Raw genomic sequence first — 22,199 nt, forward strand, 5'->3', positions numbered from 1 at the left:
GGCTGGACTCGTGCCTGGCCTTTCTGTGTGCCAGCCCTGGGGCTCAGCAGGGAACAACCCTGCACAGGGAGAGCTCCGCCGCCGGCCGTGAACACGTTCGGCAAGTGTAATTCGTGATGTGAGTTACCTGTGATGGGCGGCGACAATGTCTAATAAGGAGGTGAAGAGGTGCCATTAGACAAAGCCCAGAGGCAGTGAGCAGCAAATCTAGGGAAGAGCGGGGAAGAGCAATCCAGGTGGAGGGAACAGCATTGCAAAGGCTCCAAGGCAGGAGTGTGCCTGGTGAGTTTGGGGACCAGAAAAGAACAAAAGAATGAATGAACCCACTCTGGTACCCTAGCCTGACCCCATCGACGGATGCCTTTACTGCCAGGCCGGGTTCCACCGTCTGGCCCTGGGAGCGCAGCATCCCAGGAAAGCTGCCTGACACCTGGCCCAGCAGGGGCCCGCCGTCACCCCCTCGGAACTTCCCAAGTGCTGTCACCATCCCAGTGCCCAACTTTGGCGCACACGTAGGGTCACTTGGCCTTCGGTCTGACCCAGCCTGTCAAGGCCCTGCCTCCCGCCCCACCCACACAATGCTGTAACTCTTTCTTGGCCACACTGTCTTGCCCAGCACCGTGCTGTCACTCAGCCCCGCCTCCCGCCCTACACACAGGCTGTCACTGAGGCCTGGCGCGGCCCCACACCCCCCACCGCTCCGTTCAGCAAGCGTGCTGTCACTCACTTGGCCCCGCCCCCTGTCCTGCCCCCACACACATGCTGTCACTCACTGGGTCCCCAGCCCGCACACTTGTGCTGTCATTCAACACCAGGCTCCGCCCCGCCCACGTGCAGTCACTCACTCTCTGCCCCTCCGCCCGCGCACTTGTGCTGTCACTCAGTGGGGTTCTGTCCGAGCCGGAGGCGCAGCTTTGTCCACCGGCGGTCACTCGGCCCGTCACGCCATGGACACCACGCTCTTCCTGGCCTTGGGGCTGCTGGCCCAGGTAAGGCATGGGTGCCATACGGGGTCCCTGCCCCCCTGCACTGCCCGACAGCCTCTTAGAGTAGTGGCGCCCCAGACTCCCCTGCACTACTGGCCCTGGCTGCCTTTGGGGGCGGTGAGCTGAGAGTCCTGGGTGAGGCGGCATTGTCCAGGGTGCTCTGTGCCGGGGAGTCGGGGGCCCAGAGGCGAGTGTCACTTCCTCAGACTGGACGGGACGGGGAGCCAAGCTGGGGATGGCCAGGAGGCCACCTGGCAGGACAGCCCGTCCCTCTGAGGTGGGCCCCTGAGCCGCAGCCTTGTGGTAGAGGGCAGGGAGAGGGGGAGCCGCAAGAGCAATCCCAGCTGAAGGGGCCGAGGCCAGATTTCTCTAGGGACCCTGCTAAGTTGGTCACTAGTTTGGGGGGAGTCTGAGCCCCCCTCCATGAGCCCTGCCAGCCGGGGCAGCTGCCTGCTGCACCCTCCAGGAATTCACTCTCCCTTGGGCGTACTTGTGCCCAGGGAGGCCAGGTCCAGCACATAAGCATCACCCTCCACAGCTCTGCTGGTCCTCCAGCCTCCCCAGCACGGGAGCAGGGCAGGTAGAAGGAAGCACGGGCTGCCTGCCCCTTCCACCCCACCGCGGGCACCCCATGGGCGCCCGCCCCATCTCCTCACGCCCTAGGCTGCGGGGCAGGCACCAGGCTGTGCCCAGGATGGAGCTGGTGCCCTCAGTGTCCTCCTGCTTTCAGAAGACTGGGCTGAGCCAGGGTCTCAGGCTGCAGGCCAGGGGCCAGGGCTGGGCAGTGGTCACAGTGTGAAATCACCGGTTGCTGTTACAGTTCCAGGCCCACGAAGCAGTGCCAGACGCTGATGAGGGGAGTCCGATTTCCCGGCACCCACCACAGGGGCTTCCTGAGTTCCCCTAATTCCCACAGACCCCCAGCTCTGGCTGGCCAGCTCAGGTTTCAGCCCTGGCAGCTGACCAGGTGCCGGCCAGCTTGACCCTCCATAGCAGCTGGCCCCTCAGGGCACCTAGCACCCCAGCTCCAGCTACCTCCTCCCCCACCTTTGTGCCCTCCCCCAGCCCCCTCAGAGGCAGGGTCCCAGTGCCTAGGCCTCAGCTGCCACGTCCGCCTGGCTTAGCACAGCGGCAGTCACCTCAGCCCAGCACGGCCTGGCTGCCCACAGCCCGTGTCCTTCCAGCCCTCTGCCGGGAGACCACCCCTCGGAGCCCAAGTGCCTCAGCACCTCCCAAGCTCTCTTCCACTTGACCTGGGATCATCGTTTCTGCCCCGGCACCCCATCCGATATCGCAGGCACATTCCTGCTGAGCCAACCCTCAACCCTCGGGGCCAGGGGCTGGCCACCTCTCACTCCGCTGCAGGGGAGGGGAGTAGAAGCCTCTCAGACCCCTCCCCTCTCCCCCACGAGTGCTGTAGAATGCCCCCTCCAGACAGCTGTGGGATTCAGGTCAGGGAGAGGGAGCAGCCAGCAGGGGCCTGGCTGCTCAAGTTCCCGCACTCAGCACTCAAATTAGTTCCATTGTGAGGTGAAGGGGGGACCGGCCACCCCTCCCTCCCCGATTCAGCTCAGCTTTCAGACCTTACTCCTCTCCTGTCTAGCCACATGGGTCTCGTGGCCGCCCTCGCACACTCTTTCCTCCACCTCTATGAACCCCTAAGGTGGGCCAGCCCATCCCCCAACCCCAGCCCAGCAGAGCCGTCTGGGGTGGGCCCCTGAGGCTGGGGGCGGGGGGGCACTGGGCGGTTGGGCTGGAAACCAGACAACGCAGACCCATTGCCTTAGATGAGGCACCCCCTCCCCTGCCTGTGTCCCCTAAAACCTCAAACAGGGGGCTTAGAGTATATACTTTCAGAACTGACCTTTGCCGCCCCCTCCCTCTGGCCATGGTGTCTCCAGTAGCTGAGCTTACTGTGGGCCCCCCACCCCACCCAGAGTGGCAGAAAGATTGGGGTGTAGCATGGATGAGGAAGGGCAGACACATGCCCTGCTGGGAGGAACCCCACCCCTGCGTCTGCCCAGTGGGCCACATGGTTTCCGGAAGGAAGATGGGGCCTCAGCCACACTCCTAGGGGCTTTGAAAGTGCGAAGACCCCCAGGCGGCCATGCGGGACAGTGCTTAGAACAAGAGGGCAGCCACAACAGGTACCCCCAGTCCTCCAGGACGAGTGGGGGTGGCGATAGCAGCGGAGGCAGAAGTCAGCGCCTGGACCGCTGGCCCTCCAGGACGGCTGGGTTGTGGTGGCAGTCTGTCACAGTGTGGGCCGGGGCGGGGGGGCGGGGGGGCAGGCAGAGGAAAGGGCTGCCCTTCCCACGGCCCTTTGCCTGGCCAGCCGTCCTCATTCCTTCCCTGAAGGCTGCAGCAGCTGGAGGGGAGCTCGGGGGCCGCTCTGGGCCAGGCCGGCAACTGGGCCCATTCCTGGCATGCCTGATGCGCACCAGGCCATCCAGGAATGGGGCGGCCCAGATTCCAGCCTTGGGGGAAGGGGCTCAGGCCCCAGAAGCTTGCAGAGCATCCAGAACGGGGGTCCTTGCCCTCCTCAGCACCTCGCCTCTCCCCACGCCCAGGCTTTACCGGGCTAGAGGCCTTCTGCCCAGTTCCTTTTTTTTTTTTAATATATATATTTTGTTGATTCTGCTATTACAGTTCTCCCATTTTTTTTTCTCCCTTCTCCTCTGCCATGCACCCCATGGTTCTTAGAGTCTGGAGAACCCAGGGCCTCGGCACTGTTGGGGAGACGCCCCTGTAGCTGGAACCCCTTCCCCAAGCTGCTGCTGCATCTGCATTTTCTCAGGTTTGCCCACTATACCAGGAGTGGGCGGAATAGAAAATGCTTGCTCCTCTTTAGCCAGCCAGGATGTACAGCCACAGACAGGGCTCTGCAGAGGCGGACCCCAACCAGCAAACACCCCGACCAAGCCCAGGCCCCCACTTGCCTTCCCAGGGGTCTCTAGGGGCCTCTAGGGGCCCCGCGCCAAGAGGGGAAGTGGGCAGGTGTCTCCTTACTTTCCACCCAGCTTCTCTGGTCACTAGCATCTCTTCCTAAGGTGGTGAGCATCCAGCCACAAGCCCAGCTTTCTTCCCAGGCTCCTGGGAGAGGGGCCGTGCCTTATAATCCCTGGTTCTGAACCCCCCTGGGCTGAGAGAGAGACTTGGAGAGCCCTGTGGGCCGCCCCAGGCCCACGGGCAGGAAGGACACCTTGTCTCCATCGCCTCTGGGTGGAACGATGTTGGCGGGGATCTCCTCACCCAGCGCCCGCCTTGTCCTCTGCCTGGCCCTCGCCGCAGGCCCTGGTGTCAGCCCACACGCCAAGCCCCTGAGATGCGGAGGGACTTGCCTCTGGGGCCAGAGCCATATCAAGGCTGTGTGACCCTGAAGTCCCACCTTTCAGCCCAGTGGCTGCCTGGTTTCCCCAATGTTTCCAAGAATCACACGGGGTTCGGAACCGCCTGCCTGTCCTAATTCAGTAGGTCTGGGGTACACTCCTGGAACCCCTCCTTTAGCGGCCACCCTTCCCCCGTGATCCTTGCAATAGCCAGGGCTCTGGGGATCCCGGCCTGTGTGAATGCCTCTGTCCCACAGCGCTGCCCGCGAGGTCTGACCAGGGGAAGGCACAGTCACCGGTCCTATGGGATGGGAACATCCCTGAGGCCAGAGGAACATCAGGACAGTGGGTGGCCAGCCGCCCACAGGCCCGGGGCCGGTGCCCGGGTCTGGTAGGGCAACACCCTTCCAGCCTCTGCGGGGGTGTTTGTGAGACGCTCGCCGCTCAGCCTGGCCGCAGCAAGCGCTCCCTCTGCACGTCGGGGAGCTCCATTCCTTGGCGGCCCCTGGGTTGGGTGCCAGCGCTAGGGCAGACCCCAGTGAGGGGCCCTGGCATCTCTGGGGCTCCAGCGTGTTCTCTTAGGTTCTTGATTAAGGGCAGACCAAGGGTGCCCAAGGGGGTGTCATTGGGTCCACTTGAGGGTGGTGGGTCCATCATGCCCATTGGTTCTGGCTTGGCATGGGGGACAGCAAGGTGGGTGGTGCTTGTGAGCACATGTCACTCAAGGGTGTTGCCTGCATGCTGGGGTTCTGTGTGAGCTGGCTTTGTCCATGCAGCTTTGTCCCACGATCCCCAGGCGGCTCCTTCCCCCCAGCTACATCTTCTGGGAACAGGGTGGTGGGAGGACACAGGGCAAACTGGGAAGTGCTTTGACCTCCAGCCATCCAGCCCAGCCACCCCACCCACCACAGCCTCTGATCTGGGCACGGGTCCCCTGCCAAGGCTCTGTGGCTTCTGCTGACCTCTTGAACTTGGACCATGGACAGACTGGGGCTCAGGACTCCCAGGCTCCACCTCCACCACATTGCGCCCACGCCAGGCTGGCGGGCATCCTGGAGTGTCGATAGAGGCCGCTGGCAGGAAGGGAGCGAGAGCGAGGCTCTGTGGTGGACTGGGGTGGGGGTGGGGACGGGAGGGCTAGCATAGGGTCCAACCCGGGCGTGGCAGCAGCTGGACAGGGCAGAGTGTGTCCCCCAGTGTCCCCCTACGAGTCTGAGGTCAAGGAGCACCAGTGGACTGTGCCCACCCAGTGCTGCAGTCAGGGCAGGGCAGGCGCCGCTAAGAGCGCTGGGCTTCTCTCCGAGCCTGCCCCTCTGAGTAAGCGGGGTTCCCTTTGGCTCCCAGCTCCACCTGTCCTGACTTTGTGGCCCTGAGCAAATGGTGGCTTGGCCTCTCTGAGCCTCGCTCTGAGCAGCTGTGCGTGAGGTGACTACCACCATTCCTAGGGGCTGCGAGAGGGTCTGGGGAAGAGGAGGGAGGGAGGGAAAGGCAAGGGGCAAGGAAGGATATGAGCTCGGTGCTGCCCACAGATGCTCAGGAAAGAGACGCTGTCTTCACTCGCACGGCGACAAAGGCAGGGCAGGTCTCCACTGGGTGGGAACACCAGGCCAACGCTTGGGTGGTTTTGGCGAGAAGCCCCAGGCAGGCTCAGAGGCCAGGGCTGCCATCTGTCAGGCTACAGGGAGCTGGGGGGCCTGGCCGGCTGCCTGGTTCTTTCTATAAACTGGGTTTCTGCTACCTGGACTCAAGGCCCTGCAGGGGACATGGCCCTGGCATTTCAGGCGAGGCGGTGGAAGAAGGACTCCAAAACTGGGCAGGTGGCCTGGGGCCATGGGAGAGGTTGTCCGCTTTAGTTCGGCTATGACTGCCATTCTGTCCACAAGGTGTCTGAGGATCCCTGGGCCCTGCCCTGGGCCCGGAGAACAAGCCCTGGGCAGGAGGGGGAGGCAACTGAGGAGAGTGAAAGCGAGAGTACACAGCACAACAGACCTCTGCCTGGCCCCACCCCGAGCTGACCCTACTCACCCACAATGATCCTACTCCTGAGGCCACCAGCCCACCCCTTCCCGTGCTGCCCCTCCTTACACTCCAGGTCTGGAAGGGAGAGAAAGCGGAAGTCAGCAGGACCAGGCGGCTGGTGAGAGGGTCTGAGGGGCCTGGAGGGGCCCTGGGAGCCACCTGGTCTGCCTCGGCTAGAAAAGAGCCCCTTTAGAAGGGCCCAGGGTCCCGGAGACAGACAGCTCCCGGGCCCATCGCTGGGGCACCGAGCCTGGCCTGACCAGGGTAAGGGCTGTTGGGGCCTGTGGTGGGGAAAGGAGGCTCAGTCGCCTGCTGGGTCTTAGCTGGGTCTAGCTACAGGGGCATGTGAGAAACGCACCCCCCTAGCCTGTCTGAGAGCTGCATCAGTGTGGGCCTCACCCACGAGCTGGGGAGCACCGGGGCCTGGGACGTCCTGGCCGGAGCACACTCAGGCCAGCCAGCAGCCGGTTGAGGAGCCAGTGTGGAGGCCTCAGGTACAAGCCAGGGCCACCTGGGAAACATGGGGTGCATTCGTGAGGCTGCTGCCAGCTCTGCCCTCGACGCACAGGACGGGCCCTTCCTCTTGGACCTCCGTTCCCTGTCCGAGCAGGAAGGTGAGGCTACCTGTGGCGACAGAGTTGGCAGTGGGTCTGGGGAGCGTTCTGGCCCTTCTCCCAGCCTGACCCGCCCAGTCGTCTGCATGCCCCTCACCCGGGGTACAGTGCTCCTCGACCTCCTCTGCAGCCCTGCAGACTGGGCGCTGCAGCTTGAGTGACGGCGTCGCGTGTGGCTGGACCAGCCGGGTGGGTTGGGAGGGAGGAGCGTGCTCCAGGTGCTGGGAATGAAGGTACTGGTGTGAAAATGGCACCTGGTTCCACAGTTCTGAGAAAAACATCACAGGCTGGCAGGGGAGGTGGGGGTGCTCCGGCCCCTCAGATGGCTCTGGGACCCTCCTGACCTAAGCATTGGTCCAGTGGACCCCAACCAATCCTCAAGAATCCAAGCCGAGAGGATGCCTGGGTGGCCATGTGTTGCCCCCTACTGCCCCTGGCCCGCAGCCAGGAGCCCCCACACGGCGCCTCCCACAGATCCGGCCATGTGGAGCGGGCAGGAGTGCTCCCAGGCCCTGCCTCCCTCGCCCGCTACCCTCGACCCCATTATCCACATCCTTCACCACAAAGGTCAGCCCTGGAGAGGGGCCCCAGCAGGGCCAGCTGTTGCCCTCATTACTCATCATTTGCTGCCTGCAAGGCCTCCTCTCCCAGTCCCAGGTTCTCCACACCCCTCCCCTGCCAACGGGGTGTACCAGCCCTCCCAGGCCTGGTCCCTGAGCCTCCCCTGGGCCACGTGGGAGGGAGATCCTTGTCCCTCGGGAAGATGAGATGGGGGTACAGCATGGTCAGTTTTCCCAGTCACCTAGGGCCTGTGACAGTTCCTGGCGCCCCGACTCTGTGCTGCCCAGGGGAGGGGAGAGACAGACCTGAGCGCTGGGGGCCCCAGGCTTGTGGGGGGGTGGGTGTCTGCTGGGGACTCCCATGGCCGCGAGCTCAAGGTTCTGAGGTGGAGCGAGGTGCCCCTTGCCCTCCAGAGTGGGGAGTAGTTCACTCACCCACCACGGAGGGGGAGCAGTTCTCAGCACCGCCTGCTCCCGGGGCTCACTGAGGACACGAGCTGTGTGACGCTGTTCTCATCTCTGTTGCAGAACCTGGGCCTTTCACTGGGGGTTCCAGGACTCAAGAGGCCCAGCACCCTGTTCCCCTGGCGCCGGGCGCCTGCGCTGGGCCGCGTTCGGAGAGCCTGGGTTATCCCCCCCATCAGCGTGTCGGAGAACCACAAGCGCCTCCCCTACCCGCTGGTGCAGGTGAGGCTGGGCGGCCAGAGTGGGCGGAGCAGGGGCTGGGGGTCCCCGGCGGGTCCCCGAAGGAGCGTGCTTTAGGACTGGGACGCTGTCGGGGCCACAGGCTGAGCTGGGGGAGGGACGGAGGCTGCAGAGAAGAGAGAGACCTCTCGCTTGGGGACCCCTCCCCCAGCCCATTTCCTGCCGCGGCAGATCAAGTCCGACAAGCAGCAGCTGGGCGGAGTCATCTACAGCATCCAGGGGCCTGGGGTGGACGAGGAGCCCCGGGGCGTGTTCTCCATTGACAAGTTCACAGGCAAGGTGTTCCTGAACGCCACTCTGGACCGGGAGAAGACAGACCGCTTCAGGGTAGGGCCCCTCCCCTCAGCGGGCTCCAATTCCCCTGTGTGCACGTTAGGCCAAATCGCTTCTCCGGCAAGATCTGGTACACTTAGTTGGGGAAGCAGGGGCGGGAATTTGGGACTATGACCCGTGACCCAATAAAGCAGGTGTTGTATTCCCGTTTAACAAAGGACCACACCAAGGCCCGTGGAGGAGCGGCTTGGTTCCCACCGGAGGACTGGGCAGCCTGCAGCACGGGCAGGCGCCACCTTCCTGGGAAGGCACCCCGCATGCTGGTGACCCCTCTTCACCCACAGCCAGTTCTCTCCCCACCTGGCTAGTTTGGTGGGGACAGGATGTTTGTTGGTGGGGACAGAATCCCACAGAACTGCCAAATCCCACCAGCAGGGGCCCCTTGATTCATGGCAGAGGGTGGGGGGGGGGACCCCCCCCCCCCCGAAGGCACCACCCACCCATCCCTTGGAGGGTTGAGACTGTGAGATCTGAGAGGAAAGGTAGTGGAGAGGGAGATAAGGATCCAGGTAGGCAAGAAGCTGAGGAGGGGGCCAGGAACTTCATCCGGATCCCCTGCGGAGTAGTCTGCCCCCCCCCCCCCCCCCCCCCCCCCCCCCGCCAACCCCCGCCCCTGGCCTGGCCTGGCCTGGCCTTGGGTAAGTGGCCTCTGCCTTTGCCTTCCTGTGCCCTGACTCTTCCTTCTGACTGTTAAGAACAGCTCTCAGGGTCCTTATACAGAAAGTTATTAGAGAGGATGTCTTTACCTGGAAATTATATCATGGCCATGCTCTAGAAGAATAAGAAGTGGTTTAATTAAAAGTTTCATGTGTACAGAAGAATTAAAATAAACTTCAAGAGGAGCCAAAACTGTAGAGAAAAAGGGAGAGACTAGGAATCCTAGTGAGAGCATTATTACTTCAGTCACACTTAGCTGCGAGCTTCCTGGTGGCCAAGGCAAGAGGGGAAACATGGTGGTTACCCTGCTTGTGTCAAGAAAGCAAGCTCCTCTTCAGGGAACGTTCCACTTGCTGCAGTGCATGCCTGGCCCTGAGTTGGTGTTTTTGGCAGACATGAAGTCTGCACTTGTCCCTTTTGCATAGCCCTCATGGGAACCATGGAAATTTGGGGATCCCAGTGCTGGTACTTGCTCTCTGCTTGACTAGCTACGGGCCTTTGCTCTGGACCTCGGAGGATCCACCCTGGAGGAGCCCACGGACCTGGAGATCGTGGTTGTGGATCAGAATGACAACAGGCCTGTCTTCCGGCAGGAGGTGTTTACTGGCCAAGTGGTGGAGGGCGCTGCGCCAGGTGAGGCGGGAGTCTGGCCACCCGGCCCAGCTGCTCCTGCAGGGAGGGGGGCTGCCACAGAGGGGCCCTGGGTAGGTCACAGGTCTGAGATTTCCCTTTAGCAAGAATCTAAAGGGTCCTTCAAAGAATCTGAAAATAAGTAAACAGTTTCCAGTACAGATGGAATTTCCACAAGTCAACTCAAGTCACTTCTTATTTCAATATAAATTTCAACCCCTCAGGTCTTCCAAAGTGCAATGAGAGGATTTGTGGGTGGCAAAGCTCTGGCTGCCACTGCTTCTTTTAAATTCAGGTGAAATTCACATGACATGAGATTAACCATTTTGAAATGAACACTTCAGTGGCACATTCAGTGGCACTGTGAGTGAACACTGCACTCACAGTGTTGTGCCACCAACACCTTATCTAGTTTTAGAACATTTTCACCCCCCAAAAAGGAAACCCATGCCCAGCAGTCTTGCCCTTTGGTTGCTTTTTTTTTTTTTTAATTTAAAGATAGAGAGGAGGAGTGGGAGGGGAGAGAGAGAGAGAGAGAGGGAGAGGGAGAGAGGGAGAGAGAGGAAACACGAGTTTGTTGTTCCGCTTACTTATGCATCCATCGGTTGTTTCTGGCATGTGCCCTGACCGGAGATCAAACCTGCAACTTGGGCTTATCGGGATGATGACCAAGATGACACTCTAACCAACTGAGCTACCCAGCCAGGGCTCGTTGCTTCTTAATTCTACATTTTGATCACAAACAAAACACAACCCTCTGTCCTTTATGAGTCTTTACGAAACAGAGTTACGTGTCCAAGTCTTTTCCAAGGCAGACGGATTTCATTCCAGGGAGAGACCCGCTCCTTTTCCCTGCCACTCCCAGGGGCTTGGTCAGCCCCAGCAGGTCGTGTGCTGCAGACAGTAGGGCCTCAGCTGTGGTGGAGATGTGCCCGCCCTTGTCCTGTTTATTTTATGTCATCCCATTTTTCTGTTTTTCGTGACTTAAAATGATACTTTTTCTACCGTTAACTTTTCGTTTTGATGACATTTCATACTTACAGAAAAGTTGCCAAGAATTCCTGTACACCCTTCATAGAGATATGTGTGTCGTGTTTGCTTCAACCTTTCCTTCCTCCCTTCCTTCCTCCTCCATCCCTCCCTCTCTCCCTTTTTCCTCCCTTCCTTCTTCCTCCCTCCCTCCCTTCCTCCTCCCCTCCCTCCGTTCCTCCCTCCCTCCCTCCTTTCCTCCCTCCCTCCCTCCCTTCTTCCTCCCTCCCTTCCTTCCTCCTCCCTCCTTCCCTTCTTCCTTCAGTGCTGGTTGTAGACCTAATCCCTTCAGTGTATATACTCTAATTAGCCCCAGTACAATGATCAAAATCAGGAAGTTAATATTGACATTTACTAATACCTCATCTACAAATGTTATTCGGTGGGTCCATTTCAGTGAGCCCAATAATGCCTTTTATATCAAAAGAAAACCTTGCCTCTTCTTATAGTCCCCATCTGTTCTCCGAGTTCCCCATCCGTTCATGCATTTGCCCACCTTTTCCATCAGAGCCTCTCACACACTGATCTTAGTTCTTTCAGTGCTCTGTTGGGTAAAAGCCCGTATCTGGTCAGCTATAGCTCTGGTTCTGATGGCTGCTTGATCTTTGAGGATGGATCTGATTTCCCTCTTGCTCTTCTGCATATAAAAGAACAGCAGAGTTGGACATAAATACTGAATGCCTGGGAACTGGGGTTTGGCCCCACTTTGGGGATACAGTTCGTGGGCAGGTGTCATTTGTAGCTGGGCCAGCCTTACCTCTGTTGCTGCATCCACTGATGGGGGCAGGGGTCTCAGTTACATGTGGCCTCTGTGCACCTGAGCCTCTGGGATGGGGCTTGTTCAGGGTTCCTGCCCCTCCCCCAAGGGCACACCTCTCCTTCTGCTCGGGGCGAGGTCCTTTTCTCCACCGCAACCCCCATCGTCACCCTGTAATTGTGAACCACACGGAGCGCCGCTTGGCTTCTCCAGTCCTCCTGCTCGTCCCAACACGGGCAGACCTGCAGGCCCGAGCTACAGGTGCCCTCCTGGGCCTCCTCCTGGGCCGTCTTTCTCATGAGCACTTAGTAGGGGTCTGTGGGAAGGACAGACAGAAGGGCACAGACGTCCTGGGTCAGGGCTCCCGGGACTGTGAGTTGTCAGTTAACCTGCGCTCAAACTTTGAGAGTCTGACCAGTTTCACCTCCCTCCTCCCGCCTTGCTCCACCAAAGGGGAAAGCCTCTGCCTGTCCCACTGTCCTCGGGAGGGGCTGGTCACGCCCGGATTCCTGTCTATCAGGTTGCCTTGTGCCCTCACCAATGTGATGAACTCACCGTGAGGACTGTTCTGTGGGTCGCCCGCGAGCCCTCATGCAGGCGGGGCTGATGATATCCTTCCGCCTCCAGGCAGCGGGGTCTCCTCCTTCCTCCTCTGTCTGGAACAGCCCTTAGCCGCGAGGTTTTCGTGACACTGGCTTTTTAAAAAATGTGTTATGGTGGTAAAAGACTCATAACATAGAATTTACTATCTTAATCTTTCTTTTTATTGTTCAATTACAGCTGTGCCCATTTTTACCCCATGTATCCTAATCATTTTTAAGTGCGAGTTCCAGTCGTATTAGTCACATGCGTCATGTCGTGCGGACGTCCCCACCGTTCGTCTCCATTGCTCTTCTCTTCTCCCCAAACCGAACCTCTGTCCCCACTAAACACGAACGTCCCACCTCCTCCTCCCCCAGCCCCCGGCGACCACCACTCTACTTTCAGTCTCTATGAATTGACAAGGCGCTAATGTGAGTGGAATCATACAGTATTTGTCTTTTTCTGTCTGGCTTATTTCATTTACCATAATGTTCATCCATGTTGTAGAATTTCCTTCCTTTTTTTTTTATCCTCACCTGAGGACATGCTTATTGATTTTCAGAGAGAGGGGAAGTGGGGGTGGGGAAAGAGGGAGAGAAACATTGATGTGAGAGAGAAACATCAGTGGTTGCCTTTGGCACACACCCCGACTGGGACCAAACCGAAAACCTAGGCACGTGCTCTGACTGGGAACCGAACCCACAACCTGTTGGTCCATGGGATGCTCCAGCAAACTGAGCCACACCAGCCAGGGCAGAATTTCTTCCCTTTTAAAAGGCTGAATAATATTCCATTGTGTTTAGAGAGCACGCTTTGCTTGCCCACTCATCGACTGACGGAGACCGGGGTTGCTTCTATGTGTTAGCTCTTATGCGCAATGCTGCTGTGAACACAGATGCACAGATATGTCCTAGAGATCCGGCTTTCAGTCCTTTGGGTATACCCCTAGAAGTAGAATTGCTGGGTCACGTGGTAGTTCTGTTTTTAACTTTTTGAATGCTGTTCTCCAGAGCGGCTGCCCCACTTTTCAGTCCCACTGACAGGCAAAGGGTTCCAGATTCTCCGCATCCCCACCGACACTCACTTTCTGCCCTTTGGACAGTGGCCGTCCTTGTGGATGTGAGGCGGTATCTCGTGGGAGTTTTTATTTACGTTGCCCCAGTGATTAGTGATGTTGAGCAGCTTTTCACGTGTTTTTTGACCTCTTGCATATTTTCTTTGGAGAAGTGTCTATTCAACCTTTTTGCTCATTTTTGAGTCATTTTGTGTATTTGTTGTTGAGTTTTTAGGCATTCTCTATGTATTTTGGATATTAATCCTTATCAGATATATGATTGCAAATATTTTCTCCCATTCCATGGTTGTGTTTGCACTCAATATTGTCTTTTGATGTGCAAAACTTTTTAATTTTTGTGAAGTTCAATTTGTTTCTTTTTTCTTTTGTGGCTGTGCCTTGGGTGTCATATCTAAGAAATTATTGCCAAATCCAGTGTCATGAAGCTCTCCCCCTGTGTTATCTTCTAGGAGTTTTATAGTTTTAGGTCTTACATTTAGGTCGTTGATTCGTTTTGAATTAATTTTCATATATGGTGTTAGATAATTATGGGGCCAGTTCATCCTTTTGCACGTGGGTATCCAGTTTCCCCAGCACTGATTCTTGAAGACTGTCTTTTCCCCTTTGAACAGTCATTGCCCCCTTGTCAAAAATCACTTGACCATGTGTGTGAGGGTTTATTCCTGGAGTCTCTGCTCTAGTCCATCGGTCTGTGTGTCAGTGTTCACGGCAGCGCTGCAGCGCTGTGCTGTGTCAGTTACTGCGCCTCGGGGTAAGCGTCGGAGTCAGGACTGTGAGCCCTCCAGCTTTGTTCTTGTTTTTCAAGATTGTTTTGGCTGTTTGGGTTTCCCCGAGAGTCCATATGAACGTTAGATAGGTTTTTCTGTGTATGCAAAAAAAAAGTCCCTGGGATTTTAAAAAATTAATTGATTCACTGATTGATTATTTTTAGAGACGGGGCAGGGAGAGAGAAAGAGAGAGAGAGAAACACCGATGTGAGAAACATTGATTGGTTGCCTCTCACATGAGACCTGCAGCTTAGGCATATGCCCTGACCAGGAAATGAACTGGTGACCTTCCGCTTTGCAGGACTATCCCAACCAACTGGGACACATTGGTCAGGGCACCGTGGGATTCCAATGGGGATGCATTGAATCTGTGGACCACTTTGTGTACTATTGACATCTCAGCAATATTAAGTCTTCCAACCCACGACCACGGGATACATTCCCACTTATTTGTCTTCTTCCTTTAGGCAACGTTTTCTAGTTTCCATCATACAAGTCTTCCACCTCCTTAGCCACGACACTGACATCCTGGAGCATTTAAGCAGCAATTTGGAAGATTGTCTCTGAATGTGGTGTTGTGATTGGATTTGGGCTTCACGGTTTTGGCGGGACGCCCACAGAAGTGGTGCCGTGTCCTCCTCGGTCATATCAGGAGGCACACACGTCCCGTTCCTGATCCGCCTAGTGAAGGGCGTGTCTGTCTGCGAGGCTTCGCCACTGTGATTTTTGTTTTTGCCTTTGTAGCTGATAGGTGGCTTGTGGGAGATGATTTGAGACTGTGCAAGTATCCTGCTATCCCTCAAACTTGCAGCCACCAGTTTCAGCATCCGCTGATACTTCTTGCCTGAATCTGTTGGTATTCTGATAGCTGGGAAATGGTGCTTTTCTAATTCCATCATTTTTTCAGTTGTGTTTCTCACATTGAAGTCTTTTTTCAGTTGGCTTTCTCCTCTATGGTAGAACTTTCACTTCTCCCCTATGTACGTACATAAGTACATATGTATGTATGTATTTTGTTCCTTTATGTGGCCTATGGCATACACCTGGGCTTGGGGAGGATAGAGGTCAAGCCCAGATCTCACCAGATGGAAAATGAGTGTGGGGACAGGCACTGAGGAGCCTCCTGGCCTGTGCCTAGCCCCCACTCCTTTCTGAGATTCAGTGGCTTGTTTGCCCCGGAGCACAGGTCCAGCCCTGGGCACCACTTCTCCTTATAGGTGGGGCTGAGGACAGTAACAGCTGGGTGTGCCAGCACACCCTCTGTCTGCTAGGCAGCTAGGGTTCAAGGCCATCCCCAAGTTCTCCTGCTGGGCTGCCTCAGTGTCTTGAGGGGAGCGCGGGTATCTGCTCTTGACCAAATAGGTATCGTACACTCCTGCTTCCTCCCCTACAAGTAACACAAGCAAAGGGCTTGGGCGTTCAAGTTTGCACCGGCCTAATGGGGGGCCAGGACCTGGCATGGTGGGCCATAGGGGAATGGAACTTTAGGAGTTGGCACCCATGGGTGTCTTATAAGTTCTCCTCCTTCCCAGGCACCTTTGTGACCAAAGCCGAGGCCACAGACGCAGATGACCCAGAAACAGACAACGCCGCCCTGCGGTACTCCATCCTGGAGCAGAGCAGCCCGCAGCTCTTCAGCATCGATGAGCACACGGGGGAGATCCGCACGGTGCAAGTGGGCCTGGACCGAGAGGTGAGGCCGCCCCCGCTCTGCTTTGAGAGCTGGCAACAGGGAAGCCAGAGTCACATTAGACCAATCGTTGCCCACCTTGCTGACACTTGGGTGGGCAGGGGCAGCTCCTGTGGAGTTGGCTCTCTGATCCAGACTTGCTCAGCCAGACTCTCCCTCCTCTCCAGTGGAAGAGGGGGCCCAGTTGCTACAAACACCCATGGTGGCTCCGGGCTCTGGGCACCTGCTCGCCGGGTGGAGAGAGGGCACCAATGGCCCTCAGTGCCGTGCCTGGCTCTGACACACCCTCAGCGTTTTTCCTGCCAAAAGCACCCATTGCCTATGAAGCAGTCGGACGTGTCACCCCTGGGCCCCATAGTGGCCCCTCATGCTCCAGAGCAGTGGCTGTCCTCTGACAGGACCGCTGCTGCCCTCACTGCCAGACTGCTGTGTCACACGTCCAGAAAGCTCTTCTAGGTTTCCCCACAGCCACCTGTGTGGCCTTGCCCAGTCACCTACTGTGGTAGGTGACCTTCATCCACCCCCCTCTCTCTGCTATGGCAGGGACCCAGCTCGTCAGGGCCCCTTGGCATCCTGCATGCAGTTGGTGCTCTGCAGATGCTTGTCTGACTTGGTCACTGACCTCTTGCCCACTCCGAGGCTGGGGCAGAGTCTAGGGTTGAGAGCGGTGCCATTGGACCCCGAGAAGCCAGGCAGCACATGTTGCCCCAAAGCTTGGGGACAGGCAGGGCCTTGGAGCCTCCGCCAGCCACACCGCTGAGGCTCCTGTGTGTGCTGAGTCTGCAAGCAGCCTGCTCCTTGCCTGGTCCCGTGACCATCCTGTCTCCCAACCCCTGTTGCCACCCCCAGGTGGTCGCCGTGTACAACCTGACCCTACAAGTGGCTGACATGTCTGGAGATGGCCTGACCGCCACCGCCTCCGCCATCATCACCCTCAAGGATGTCAATGACAACGCCCCCGGGTTCAGCAGGGATGAGGTGCCACCACTGCCCCACCCCACCACCCCCTGCTCTACAGCCCTTCCCTCCCAGGCCCAGTGGGGGCCAGGGCTTCGTGGCGGGCACGAGTCTGGGTGCTTTGGATCGGGAGTCCTGCACGGGCAGTGCAGAGACCTGACTGGGGGCAACAGAGGCGGTGCCCGTGAGCAGTAAACCGTCAGGAGGAGCCAGGAGAGGGGCCGTGGGAGAAGCAGCCCAGGATCCCTCTGTGCCTCCTCCAAGCCCGTGTGCCGCTGAGCCCACAGAGAGGGCTCATGGGGCCCCTGGGGGGGGGGGGTAGTGACTCCAGAAACAAACACACTCGGGAGGTCTCCAGTGGGTAGGTAGCTATTAGCCAGGAGGGGCAAAGGAAGGCGTCCCCGCCCCTGACGACCCTGCCAGGTAACAGGGGTGGGCTCCCACAGTTCTTCGTGGAGGCCCCAGAGGCCATGAGTGACATCGACGTGGGACGGCTGGAGGTGGAAGACAAGGACCTGCCAGGTTCCCCAAACTGGGCAGCCAGGTTCACCATCCTGGAGGGCGACCCCGATGGGCAGTTTGCTATCCGTACAGACCCCAAGACCAACGAGGGTGTGCTGTCTGTGGTGAAGGTAAATGGGGTGCACAGCCCCCCGGCTGGGTTATCGCTGTGGGCAGAGCTGACGAGGGTGCCTCTCCTCACACCCTGGGACAGTGTTTGGGTCCTCGGTAAACCCTGGGGCTGCTGGCTCAGGCCACGCTGCCCACGGGGCGACAGGGCCACTCACAAGCCAGTGTGCTACTCACAGCATGCTGCCGCTTCGTGTCTGTGATTGTGTGTGAGTGCAGGTGGCACCCGTGTCAGACATGAAACAGTAGGGAAGACGTGTGCACACACACATGTATATGTTCACAAATGGACAGATATAGATATATTTAGGCATGAACATACTCATTGCAAGAAATTGGCTCACACTATTGCAGGGGCCGGCTGGGCAAGAGCTGGCGCCTCAGAACCGGCGCTGCAGTCTCCCTTAGAACTAGCAAATTTGTTTCAAGTGATGAGTGCCATTTATCATTTCTGCATTCTTCTTTGTGCCGTTTCGTCCTGCATTACTTTTACTTTTTCCAAGGCTGTGAAGGAAAAGCACAGTGGGGGATCTGTCCCCCATGGAGGCCCTCTCCCTCCCGTACCTGCCTCCGGGTGCCCAAACATGGGGGGGCCAGGGTCCCAAGCAAGCTCTCAGCTCTGCTTCCTCTCCACAGCCCCTCGACTATGAGAGCTGCGAGCAGTATGACCTCACAGTGCTGGTGCAGAATGAGGCCCCCCTGCTGGCGGCCGCCCCCAGGGCGCAGCGGGACCAGGCCCGAGTCAGCATCCAGGTGCAGGATGTCAACGAGGCACCCGTGTTCCAGGAGAACCCCCTGAGGACCAGCCTGGCTGAGGGGGCAGCCCCAGGAACCCCCGTGGCCACCTTCTCTGCCCGAGACCCCGACACACAGCAGCTGCAGAGGCTCAGGTGCCCCCTGGGGTCCCCGGGGCTGAGGCGGAGGGAGCTGAGAGCCCCATTACCTTGCTTTGCTGCTGGGGCCAGGAGCACCACTGAGAGCACCCCAGCCTGTGTGCCCCGAGGGGTCCTGTTGGGACCTTGGTCCCAGGGTGGAGGGCTCCTCTGCCCGTGTGTGTCCCTGACGGTCCAGGGGGCCTCAAGTCCCACGTGTGCAGATATGGGTGTGACCTTGTTTCACAGACAGGACTGGGCTCCGGTCAGCATACACAGACACTGCCAGTCCATTCCGACCAGCCTCTGGGGTCCGGCCCTGTCCATTCTGGCCTGTGTTCCCATGGGACGGGCCCTTGGGTCTCGCCCCCAGCCCTGGCCCTGGATGTCTGTGCCTCTCCCCATGGTGTCGTGGGTTGAATCCTACCGGTGCGATACTGTGTTGTGTCACTTGGTTGCCACGGAGCCCTCATCAGCTCACCTGTGTTTCTGAGCCTCAGTTTCCTGATCTATGGATTGGGATGGAAAATACCTGAGGAGGGACTCAAAGGCGAGTGCGTGTGTGTGGTGTGTGTGTTTATGAGGGATGCATGTATGCATGTCTGTACGTGACCACAGCTCTAGGGGGCCCATGGAGCTCAGGGCCCTGTTCCCTTCCCCCGCCTCGGCTGACAGCTACTCCAAGGATTACGACCCGGAGGACTGGCTGCAGGTGGACGGAGCCACAGGCTGGGTCCAGACACAGCGTGTGCTCAGCCCAGCATCCCCCTTCCTCAAGGACGGCTGGTACAGGGCCATCATCCTGGCCCACGACAACGGTGAGCATGCGCTCAGGCCTGGGCTCTGCGGCTCTCTGGCCGGGGCCGGGAATCCCTGCTGCTGGCCCAGGGGCCGAGAGCCTGGCCCTCCACTGAGCGGACTTACAGGGTGAGTGGTGGGCTCCGGCAGGGACAAGTGCCCACCAGGCCTCTTTTCTCTGCAGCCTCCCCACCCCGCACAGCTACTGGGACCCTGTCCATTGAGATCCTGGAGGTCAATGACCATGCCCCTGAGCTGTCCCCACCGTCTGGAAGCCTGTGCAGTGAGCCCAACCAGGGCTCTGGCCTTCTCCTGGGTGCCACGGATGAGGACCTGCCCCCACACGGGGCCCCCTTCCACTTCCTGCTGAGCCCCAGGTTTCCAGAGCTGGCATGGAACTGGAGCCTCAGCCAGATTAACAGTGAGCTCCAACCCCAGGGGTTCGGCCTGGACTTGGGGGGTCACTCAAGACACAGTCCTGCTGGTTCCCACTTCAGCACACCCTCAGGGGGCGGGGGCAGGGATTAGTTACTACACTTAGTGAGCAGATGGGCAAGAGGCCCAGCACCTCATGATCCCCATGGGACACAGAGGGGGCATGGCCAGCCCAGGAGGGCCCTGCTGACCTTGGCACCCTCCACAGTGAGCCACGCTCGCCTGCGGTTGCGGCACCAGGTCCAGGAGGGGCTGCACCGCCTCAGCCTGCTGCTCCGGGACTCGGGGCAGCCGCCCCAGCAGCACGAGCAGCCCCTGAATGTGACTGTGTGCCACTGTGGCCAGGACGGCACCTGCCTGCAGGGGGCCGCTGCACTGAGGGCAAGGAGCACGGGCATCAGCCTGGGCGCCCTGGCCATCGTGCTGGCCAGTGTCATCCTGCTGCTCTGTGAGTGCCCATGCCCTGAGACCCCTGCCCCCAGACCCTGGAGCCTTCGGACACTCCCCACGTCCCCTCTCCCCGCCGCCGCCACACCCCCAGGCAGCCTCGTCTAGCACCAACCTCACCGTGTCCTCCCACCCAGTGCTCACCCTGCCGGCGGCCCTCCTGACACGGTTCCGGCAGCCATCATGGGACAAGGGGCTTCTACAGGGACTGCAGGACGACCTCAGGGACAACATCCTTAACTACGATGAGCAAGGGGGTGGGGAGGAGGACCAGGTAAGGGTAGGGGTGGGGTTCTCCCTCTAAAGACAGAACCAGGGTGTGGTGGCTCAGACTGTTAAGCTGTGGAAAGGGTTCCAGGGAGCCTTGGTGGTGAGCCTCCCAAGACCCTTTGCCCCTACCCCAACCCAACGTGCCGTCTTAGGAAGGTGCCTAGGAGGGAAACCTGGTCATCAATCCAGGCTGAAGTCCACACTCTTTGTCTGCAGGATGCCTATGACATCAGCCAGCTGCGCCACCCATCCAGGCTGGCAGCCCTGAGCACCCCTCTGGAACGGCCACCACTGCGCCGAGATACCCCATTCAGCCAGATGTGCCCCCCACCGCCCCGTGTGCTGCCCAGCAGCCCCACAGACATGGCAGACTTCATCAATGATGTAGGTCCCCTAGGGGCGATGAGGGCAAGGGGCACACATGCATGCATGTACATGTGTGTGTGCACACACTCATACCCATGCATGCACACCACATATAAGCACCTCAGTGTACCCCCATACATGCACAGTCGCAGGGAGTGGGCTTACTACTGGGGATCCTGGCTGAGCTTCTAGGAAGCTCCTGAGGCCCTGAGAGCTGAGTGAGGCTGAGGGAACAGAGGGTTCCAGGCACTAAGGCCCCACAGGAAGAGGAGGCTGGTGGACCCCTGCACAGGATCGCAGTGAGCCTAGTTGAGCGGGGGTGGGTTGGAGCCTGCCCACAGCGTTGTCCACCAAGCACTGGCAGAGGAAACCTAACGACCCCTGCCTGCAGTACAAGTGCAGCTGTCAGCTAAACTCAAGCATCCATAGTAGCTCCTCTGGACACAGCGTCAGTGACTTGCTGAGGTCAACACAGGAGATGCCCAGGACATGAAAACACGATTGAGTGGGCAAAGGGAGGAGCATGCAGGCACTTCTCAGTAGCGTGCCAGGTGCTCAGCCCGCCTGCACACTTGGTGCCCTGGCTCAAAGGCCCCTGACAGATGCCTGGCGAGGGGTGGCCCAGGTGCGGGTCCAGTTAGGATGTGTGCAAGCCTGCAGCAACTGATGTGCACATTGACGAGGTAACAAGCACAGGTGGAGGCAACAGACCATTTGCCAAACCTCTAACAGGCAGAACCAGTTGTTCTCCCAGATGGGGTGTTAGGAAGCCTCAGGCAGAACATAGTCTTCTGAGACGGCTGGGCCCCAGGAAGGAAGGCCACCCAGAGGGAACCTTCTTTTCAAATCTGAACATGGGACTCGGACCCCCAGTGGTGCCCACACACTCAGGGCTGCTCCTCAAACCCCTGGTAGCCCTCAGACCTCTTCTGTGCCTTCCTGGTGCCATACCTGGAGTTGGCCTCACCTCGTGCTGCAGCTGGGCTGCATGTGCAAGGGTCCTGACCTCCTGGGCCTTCTCTCTAGGGCTTGGAGGCTGCAGACGGTGACCTCAGCGTCCCGCCCTATGACACGGCTCTCATCTACGACTACGAAGGGGACGGGTCCATGGCAGGGACACTGAGCTCCATCCTGTCCAGTCTGGGTGATGAGGACCAAGACTATAGCTGCCTCCAGGATTGGGGCCCTCGCTTTGCCCGGCTGGCTGACTTGTATGGCCCCCTCTGAGGGCTGGAGCAAGGGCTGGATGCAATGGCCACTCAGAACAGGGAAGAGAGCTTTCTGCACCCACCCTGCTGAGGACACAGCCACCTAGACAGAGAGAGTGGACACGCCTACCAGGATGACCAAAGGGGTCTGACTGGACATGCCAATAGCTGGCTGTGTAGCTTGGAGGACCAGCTGACCTGTGTGGAGGTGGCTACAGGGCACCTGGCCCCATACCCAGGGGGCTTTGGGCAGCCTGCTTCTCCCAGGGGAGCGTGGAGTCCCGGGGCAGAATGGAGCCTGGGGTGGGGCCGTGGGAAAGAGGCGACCCTCCTGTCCCGACGGCCCCATGGCACTGCTCTGAGTCACCTGTGATAGGGGCCAGCCACCCCCTTCCCACCTCTGCCTCCCCCACACAGACCTCATCCTTGTGGGAGAGGACCTGGCTCTCAGCAAACACGGATTAAAACTGTGCTGTCTCTCCA

General features: G+C 58.9%; 1 protein-coding gene across 1 annotated transcript; it reads left to right on the plus strand.

Annotated features, from left to right (window-relative positions):
- Positions 1-864: 864 nt before the first annotated feature.
- On the plus strand, positions 865-22,199 carry CDH15 (cadherin 15). The gene is made up of 14 exons (XM_028501893.2): positions 865-989; positions 8,037-8,195; positions 8,385-8,540; positions 9,692-9,836; positions 15,576-15,736; positions 16,583-16,711; positions 17,137-17,322; positions 17,957-18,210; positions 18,868-19,010; positions 19,175-19,411; positions 19,634-19,873; positions 20,010-20,146; positions 20,359-20,526; positions 21,535-22,199. The coding sequence occupies exons 1-14, from the start codon at positions 948-950 to the stop codon at positions 21,733-21,735; spliced, it is 2,358 nt and encodes a 785-aa protein (XP_028357694.1). The 5' UTR covers positions 865-947; the 3' UTR covers positions 21,736-22,199.

The sequence above is a fragment of the Phyllostomus discolor genome, chromosome 12, assembly GCF_004126475.2.
Source record: "Phyllostomus discolor isolate MPI-MPIP mPhyDis1 chromosome 12, mPhyDis1.pri.v3, whole genome shotgun sequence".
Taxonomy (NCBI): Eukaryota; Metazoa; Chordata; class Mammalia; order Chiroptera; family Phyllostomidae; genus Phyllostomus; species Phyllostomus discolor.